This window comes from Galeopterus variegatus, unplaced genomic scaffold, assembly GCF_000696425.1.
Source record: "Galeopterus variegatus unplaced genomic scaffold, G_variegatus-3.0.2 Scaffold7711, whole genome shotgun sequence".
Lineage (NCBI taxonomy): Eukaryota > Metazoa > Chordata > Mammalia > Dermoptera > Cynocephalidae > Galeopterus > Galeopterus variegatus.
This window is the reverse complement of record NW_007733822.1, coordinates 58,761-67,195: the sequence shown is the minus strand read 5'-3', so window position 1 is coordinate 67,195 and position 8,435 is coordinate 58,761. Positions and strand designations below refer to the sequence as shown.

At 55.1% G+C, this 8,435-nt stretch overlaps 1 protein-coding gene across 1 annotated transcript in view; it reads left to right on the top strand.

Annotated features, from left to right (window-relative positions):
- The window catches only part of LOXL1 (lysyl oxidase-like 1), a 26,206-nt gene that overhangs the window by 1,268 nt on the left and 16,503 nt on the right, over window positions 1-8,435 (top strand). Inside the window, exon 2 of the mRNA XM_008592251.1 lies at window positions 2-214. Coding sequence (XP_008590473.1) covers window positions 2-214 — 213 coding nt within the window. The remainder of the gene's footprint in view (window position 1; window positions 215-8,435) is intronic.

The following is an 8,435-nucleotide window of genomic DNA, read 5'->3' as shown; positions in this document are numbered from 1 at the left end:
TGCCTCGGCTGGTACCCGCCCTACGCCAACGTGCCGCCCGAGGCCTACGCCCCGCCGCGGGCCGTGGAGCCGCAGCCCCCCTTCCGCGTGCTCGATCCGCCCTACCTGCCGGTGCGCAGCTCCGACGCGCCCCCGCCGGGTGGGGAGCGCAACGGCGCGCAGCAGGGCCGCCTCAGTGTGGGCAGCGTGTACCGGCCCAACCAGAACGGTCGCGGTGAGTACCGCCCCGGGGCCCGGGACCCCCCTACCTGTCCTCCTAGTCACTGGGGAACTGCTCCAGACGCCCCGACCCCTCCCCCATCCTTTACTACTAAGGCATCCCCTGAGCGGCTAAGCAAGGACCCCACCCCAGCCAGCAGCCCCGCTGCGTCTCACCCCCCAGCCTTCCCCACATCCGCGCATCATCAATGCTACGGGTTGCCCAGGCAGGTCTAGGCTCTCACCCTGACTTTAGGGGAAGGGGGTAGAGGGACTAGCCGGGCTTTGAGAGGAGGCACCTTCCAGACCTGGCTTGGGTCATCTGGCGACAAACAGAAGGAACCCTTTTCCCTGCCTCCCCCCCATTCCAATCAGGGCACCTCCTCGCACCCTTGGAGATGCCCCCGTGTCAGCTCACAGGGTGAGGCGGGGAGCATCGGAAACCTGGGTCTTCACCTGGAGGTGTGGCAAATTCCCTGTCACTGGGCGTAAGTGAGCTTGGCCGGAATGAGCAGGTCAGAGTGAGCCTTTGCCCCAGGCATGGGTCCAGACTACATGACCAGGCTGGGACAAGAGAGGTCAGTGAGGCAGTGGCCTGGGTGCAAAATTTAAGGGGGCACCAAAAAAACGCGGTAATCAAGATAAGTGATATTTCACTGCATTTTAAAAAAATCAAAAACAATGCAGGAAAATCCGTGATGAACAAAATATCCAAATTTTAAATAGAAATCAGTAAGGGTGGCATGTCGAGCCACATTGAAGCCTGAGGCAAACTGAAAAATCAGTAATACGGATCCTGAGTTTATTTGAAAACCAATAAAGGCCTCATTCCCCTCACCCTAGCCCTAGTGCTGGGGGAGAGTCTCAGGAGGTGGCTGTGGAAGGGCCCCCCTCTCACTTCTGGGGGGAGGGGTGTGTGAAGATATGCCCTAGTGTGGAGAAGTCCCAAGCCGTCTGCACATGAGGATGCGGTGGAGGGGGTAGCCTTCCTGTTTCAGATGGACAGGCTCTTCATGTGCCATTAGCAGGCTGGCTACTGTGGCAAGAGCAAAGGTACTGCCAGGGCTGGATGGCCAATCGGCCCATCCTCCACTGTCCTAGAATCCCCCTTCCTGCTTCTCTTCCTGTGGGGCAGTCCGCTTTTTGTTCAGGGCTTTCCACTCATTCCCCAGTGCATGGGCGGTCCACCACTGCTCCACCACCCTTTCAGGCTGTAGTCAGTGCCCTCTACCTGTGATTCTCAGCTCCCACCGAGGTTGCTGTACCAGGCCCACCAGGGGAGAGCTGAGCCCTGTGAGGTGCAGGTACCGCAGCCCCAGCCTCTGCTCCTCTGCCTCTGTCAGCGTGGGGATGATGCCTTGTCTCCAGCCAAGCTGGCCTCAGGTGAGGGGCTGCTGCTGGGGGTTTCCTGTCTCACGGGCGACTGCTGGGGCCCAAGGCTAGGGGAGAGGAGTGTCTCCACTGCTAGCAGCCACTCCCTCACATTCAAGGTGTGGCATTTCAGTTAGGTGCTGAATCCCACTTTGAGAACCTGCAGGAGTTCAGGACGAATCAGATGCTAGGTGCTTCTGTGATAGGGTGAAGGATACAGCCACCCGCATCTGGTCCTCACTGGGAACTTGCAGCTTCTCTGCAGCAGGGTGTATTACAGCTGTCTGTCAACTGCTCCCAGAGCCCCTTGGAGAAGAGGTTGTTTTACTTATAAGGTGCTAAACTTTTGTGGTAGCTTTTCTTAGAATGCAAGACCTCAGCAGGAGGCTTAGCCAGAAGGCCCCACCTCTGGGCAGAGGAGAAAACTGAGACCTCAAATGCCACAACGCTGGCAGAGCCAGGCCTGGGACTTGGTGTCTGGGCTCCAAGCCAGTGGGTTTTCTAGGGCCCCTCTTTGGCTTGTCAGTTCTTAAGGAAGCCAGTTGGTTCCAGGGGGAACAGGGCAGGGCAAGGCTATATCTGGAGTAGGGGTGCTTGGTGCTTAGCAGAGCCTCTGGCCATTGCCCCTGAGCCCCACAGTTCATTTAAGGTCCTAGGTGCCAAGCTGAGTGTGTGGATATGCGTCAAATCCAGGCCCTGCCCTGGGGAAGCATAGCAGAGGGAGCTGTGAGTAGGCAAACATGGGAAGGGGGGCAGAGGCTATGGGAGCCCAGAGGAGGTGTCCAAGCATTGCTGCAAGGGGTGGCGGTCAGCACCCTTGGGCTCTCCCTCCCCTAATCATGGAGGGAATCAGGTATGTGGGGGGTGCCGGCTAATTTGGGTCTCATGAAGAGGCCAGAGAGGGAGCAGTAGTCTCCCCCATCACTGGTCCCTCCCTCCCCACCCTGCTAGGCTGGGACGGTGGAAAATCCCAGCCCAGGGAAGGCCAAGCCTTGTACTTGAGATCAGACCCCCAGGCCTGGTGTGGGAGCCCAGGGCGGATTCTCTGAGACTGACTTCATTCCTCCTGGCCACACACCCAGGGGTCTGAAGCCGGGCGCTGGCAGCCTGCATGCATGTGTGGGCGTGGATGTGTCCTCACAACACCAAACACATGTGAGCACCGCCCCCGTCCCTCCATGTGTGGGTGGCTTCCAAGTGCCTGACCTGAGCTTGGTTCTTCCTCGAGCTCCTGCACCCGCTTCCTTTCCACCCTGGACACTGGGGCTGCCCAAGGCTTCCTCTAATACCATTGTCCCCACCTTTGAAACGTATAACTACAAAGACAGAGGGGAGGAAACAGAGGCCCGGAGAGGGTCACATCCTTCGCCCGGCTCTCAAAGCAAATCCTCGAAGAGAGTCCTAGAGGTGGCCAGCTGCTTCTCAGGCCAGATTGTGTCCCCTGTGCTGCACCAGTTCCAGTGTGACTTCTCCCTCTACTGCCACCAGGCCCTCCTCTCCTAGCATCCTTGTTCTAGCTCCTGCCTTCCTATAGCCTCAGCTTCTCTGAGCTGGGGGTCTTAGTGCTGATTAAGATGACCCCCAGCCCCAGAAGACCAAAGCTCTTCTCCCGGGGACTCCCCTTTCCACCCCTGGCCTGACTCGCTGGCTCTGGCAACCCTGTGAAAGGAACATGGAGCAGGCTGCCCTGGCCGTCCTCCCAGGGCATCTCTGATAGCTGTGCCAGCCTTGCCTGGCATGTGTCCTCCATCCCTATCCTCACACGGCAAATCAGAGGCCAGAAGGGAGCTGCAGCTGCCTTCTCCCTGGTCCCCTGTGCCCAGGCTCTCCCTTTCCAGTCCATTCTATGTGTGGGGCAGAGAAACCCTTGCAGTGCTAACCAGGTTACTCCCCTGCTCAAGAAGATTCTGTGGCTCCCCAGGGCCTTCAAGACAAAATGCCTCAGCCTAGTACTCCAGAACCTGAGACTCCTCCTTCCTCTCCTTTCCTCCTCCTCCCTCTCTCGGGCTTCCACAGCTGCCCCGGGTACTGTGCTGCTCCTGGGCCTAGATGTTATATCTCCCTACACCCACCAAGGCTGTTTTAGGGTACTGAATCTCTGTCCAACCTGCACCCTAGAGGCCAGACTGGGACCCTCAGTTCCTAAGAGCAGTCTCCGCTCCCTGTCCCCATCCTCACTGCTCGGGTGGGCCCCTAGCTCGCCTGAGCCTGCTCCCCCTTGCTGCCAGGCTGTCTGCCCCTCCAGGTTGCCTACCCTCCTCCACAGGGCATTGAGTAGATGCAGGGAAGGACCAAAGCAGGCCTCCACCCAACAAGCTTGTGGAGTTAGAGCCCTAAGGCAGGGATAAAATAAGGCCATTTGCTGAGGAGCACCTACTGAGTTTAGTGGCTTCCGTGTGCAGTTTCATTCATTCTCACAGGCTCCTAGTGAGGTGGGGATTGTGGGCTGGAGGCCCACATATGAGAAGACTGAGGCCCAGGGAGGTGGCACAGCAGGGAGTGGCTGAGCCAGCACCCACACTGTGCCTGTGACCCAGGAGGACCCCATGCTCAACCCTCGAGCCAGGAAGGCGAGGCGCCAGTGGGGGGCCCCCACCAACTCTGCCTCTCTGGACCTCAGCTGCCGCATCTGCATCCAGGGGACAGAATTACGCTTGCATTTACTGAGCACTTCACACATATCTCTTCTACTTACCAGGCCCAAGCCAGGTGCGGTTGTTAGTCCCACTTTATAGATAAAGCGACAGGCTCACTTGTTGGCTTCCAGTTGTGAAACCAGGATTGGAGTCTATGGCTCCCTACCCTGAGCTCCTAACAACCATTTGTTATTTTTAAAAAAATTTTTTGTGTTATTAATTATCCTGCACACACCACATATCCAGTCATTCATTTGGTCATTCATTCATTCAGCAGATACTTGACTGTCTACTATGTTCCAGGTACCGGTTGTGACAGGTTGAGCTGGGACAGTGGATGTCAGAGACTTTGGGAGGGAAGAGACCCTCCCCTGTGTGGTGTTAGAGTAAAGCCTTAACATTCTCACTCTGGACTCCAGAACGTTTATTTAACAGCACTTACATAGTGTTTACTACGTGCCTGACCTTGTTAGTCACTTAACGCTTATAACCCTAAGAAGGATGTACCATTATTAACCCCATTTACAGATGAAGAAACTGAGGCCCTGAAGTGTTAAGTGACTTACCCTGGAGCCAGAATCACAGCTCAGCATCCCTCTTCCTTCGCTGCAGTTGTCTCAGATTGCTCCTTCAGAAAGAAGTTGTCTTCAGGCTGAGAAAGTTGTCATAGGGGCAGAGAGCTGGGGAAACAGAGGCACCTGTGTCCTCTTCCTGTCTCCTATTTGGCATTTGAGAGTCATTATCCCAAGCAGGCTTACCCCAGGAGGACTTCCTGTCTCCTCTCTTGTCATCCACTTGCAAGATGCCTCTTCTGTCTCCTTGTCTTCAGGCTGAGAAAGTTGTCATAGGGGCAGAGAGCTGGGGAAACAGAGGCACCTGTGTCCTCTTCCTGTCTCCCATTTGGCATTTGAGAGTCATTATCCCAAGCAGGCTTATCCCAGGAGGACTTCCTGTCTCCTCTCTTGTCATCCACTTGCAAGATGCCTCTTCTGTCTCCTGGTCTCAAACGGGACCATCCCTGCAAGAAGAGACAGCTCCTATTTTAAATGATAAGAATAATAATAGGAGCTGATATTTATTGAGCAGACACTATGCCAAGCATTTTTTTTTCTCTCTTTTCTTTTTCTCATTTAATCCCCCCAATAACCTTGTGAAATCGATAGTATGATCATCTTCATTTTAAAGATTAGGAAACTGAGGCTCAGAGAAGTTAAGTAAGTCATCCAACGTCTCAGGGTTAATGAGTGGCCGAGCATGGATCTAGGCTGGCTGTCCACTCCACCGGGCTGCCCCAGCCTCACTCTGTTCTGCTGCTCAGGGAAGGGTGCTTTAGGTTCTGTGTCACTTGTCTTAGTGTCCATTGTTTCTCTCAAGTCTAAACCCCCTGAAAAAACAAAATTTGGGTTTTTGCCTCAAGTTTGCAGGCCCCACAGAGTCATTGGGGATGGTGGCAGAGCAGGGTGGGGAGTCAGTGCCTCTACTGGTACCAGGCTACTGTTGGACTCGGCCTTGGGGTTCTGGCCTTCCACCCCTCCTTCTCCTAGCCCCAGGGGTCCCCATCTCAATGTCCTCTGGTCTCGGAATGTCACCCCTCCCCAGTGGCTCCTAGCCTGAGTCCACCCTACTTTCTTTTCAAGCCAGGAACACATGGAAACTCCCCAGAGCAGTGGCTGGAATGGGAAGGAGAGGAAGGGAGCAGGGAGGAGGCAGATGGTCTGCCCAGGCAGCCCACACCTGCTTCCAATTCCTGTGCCCGGCATTCCTGAGGCTGGAAGGAGAGGCTCAGACTTGTCCCCTCCCCTGGCCCTGACCTAACCACCTCCTCACCACAGGCAGCTGGACCAAGAAGGCCTCTTTGTCTGGATGCAGAATTACAGGGTAAGGGTTGGGCTTGGGTCCCTCTCCCCTTGCTGATGGGCAACCCAGAATCCAAACATTTCAGTATCACCTGGAAACGGGGAGAGGGGTGTCACAATGCCAGAGCAGGAAGGCACTCAGGTTGGGAAGGCGAGGCCTGAGAGGTCTTTCCCATCAAAACTTTAGGACACAACCCCCCTTCCCCCTGCTTGTGGGCCAACTGGAACCATAGGTTTTGCAAGCCCAAAGCTAATCTTTTTTCACAAGAAAGGACTTTTGAGGTCAATTCCAGCCTCTGCTTGATAATGAAGTCTGTGATTACACAGGCAGATGCCACCAGACCCTTTGTGGGGTATGGGCATTTGTTCCTGTGCTCACTGAGGGCATACAGGTGCCAGGCTCTGAGCTGGGTATAGGGAATTCAGGGGTGTCCCAGACCCATTCCTGCCCTCACTGAGGTCTCAGCCTGGCAGCAAGAAACCAGGCATCTGGGATGCAGCGTGGCCCAAACCCATCTCCATCTCGTCCATTCCCAGCTGCCAGCACCTGCTGTGCACCTGCGGGATCTGGGTGAGCAGCTAGTGCAGGCAAAGGACAGTACCACCCACCCCTGCCCTCAGGGGCTCTCATCTGGCTGAGGAGAGCAGATATTATCTCATAAGGAAATACAGTCGTTCAACAAATATTCGTGAGTGCCTTACTGTGTGCTGCGCACTGTTCTAGAGATGGGTATTTATTAGTGAAAAGAAAGAGACAAAATCTTTGCCCTTGTGGATCTTATATTTTTATGTATAAACATAATAAATAGGTAAATAATAAAAGGTGGTAAATGCTGTGCAAAAAATTAGTGATAGGTCAGGGAGAGCAGGAAGGAGGGGTGAGGGACACGTTATAAAGGTGGCAGAGTAGGCCTCATAAGGGTGGCATTTGAGCAAAGACTTAAAGGATGCATATGAGTGAGCCATGCAGCTGTCTGCAGGAAGAGCATTCCAGATAGGGGAAACAACCAGTGCAAAGGCCCTGAGGCAGGAGTTCCCTGGGGTTTTTAAGTATGTTCAGCATGGTTAGAGTGGATGGAGTGGATGTGGGGCTATATTAGGAGACAGGTCAGAGGGGTGACAGGGCCCAGACCATGGATAGCCTTGTGTGAGCCATGCAGCTGTCTGCAGGAAGAGCATTCCAGATAGGGGAAACAACCAGTGCAAAGGCCCTGAGGCAGGAGTTCCCTGGGGTTTTCAAGTATGTTCAACATGGTTAGAGTGGATGGAGTGGAAGTGGGGCTATATTAGGAGACAGGTCAGAGGGGTGACAGGGCCCAGACCATGGATAGCCTTGTGGGCCACTGTGAGGACTTTGGCTTTTACTCTCTGTGCACTAGGGAGCCACTGCAGGGTTTGAGCTGAGCAGTGACACTTAAGCAGGGCCCCGACTGCTGTGCTGGGAGTGGACAGTGGGGAGTCAGGCAGGGAGACCAAGAGGAGGCTGGTACAGAGCCCTAGGCAGAGTGGTAACAATGGAGGGGATGGGGAACCAGATTTGGGATATATGAGAGCTGATGGGATTTCCCAATGAATTGGATGTGGGATCAGGGGTAACACAATGGTTCGTGGCCTGTGCAGCTGTAAGGGTCAAGTTGCCATGACCTGAGATGGGAAGGCTGTGGGTGGAGCAGGTTTTGTAAAAAAGGTAAAAATGTCAGGTCACTGCGGAGGGTCTGAGGGGGCAGGGAGGGAACCCCTAAGGGGAGTGGAGCATCAGGGAGGCTTCTGGAAGTAGAGGTAGGGGACACTGGATAGGGGACACTAAGTAGAGCCTGTGAGGGTAGGGAGGGCTGGAGGGGCAGGGGCTGTGTTCACACGGGGAAGAAACATGAGTGAGGTGTGCAAAGAGGTGGCAGAAGGCTGTGCCAGAGGAGAAGGTAGTTGACCTCCTCGGTGGGTGGCATTGGCCTCCTCCGCACTCAGCCCAGCCTGCGTCCTGGGCAGCTTGTGCAATTAGCACACACTCACAGATCCCCTTCTGAGCTGGGCCCTGTTGCTCAGAGGAGTGATGCTGTTGCGATCTCTGGACCGTCTCTCAGTCAGGTGGGGGCGGCAGGGTAGTGTGGAAGGGTGGTTAGGACTGACCAGGTGGGCTTCGGGGCCTAAAGCCTATGTAGCCTTACATGGGCAGAGCTGGGGCGTGTGTGTGTGCAGAAGGGAATTCCAGGACAAGAGCACCATGAGGTCGGAGGCCAGGGGTAGGAAAGGTCAGGGTATGCTGCTAGGGAGCTGCCTTCGAGTTAAGAGTTCTGTACGGTCAAGTTACAGCCAAACCACAGAAGGCTTTAGCTGCCTTGAGACGTCAGGACTTGATTCTGTAGGCAGTTGGGAG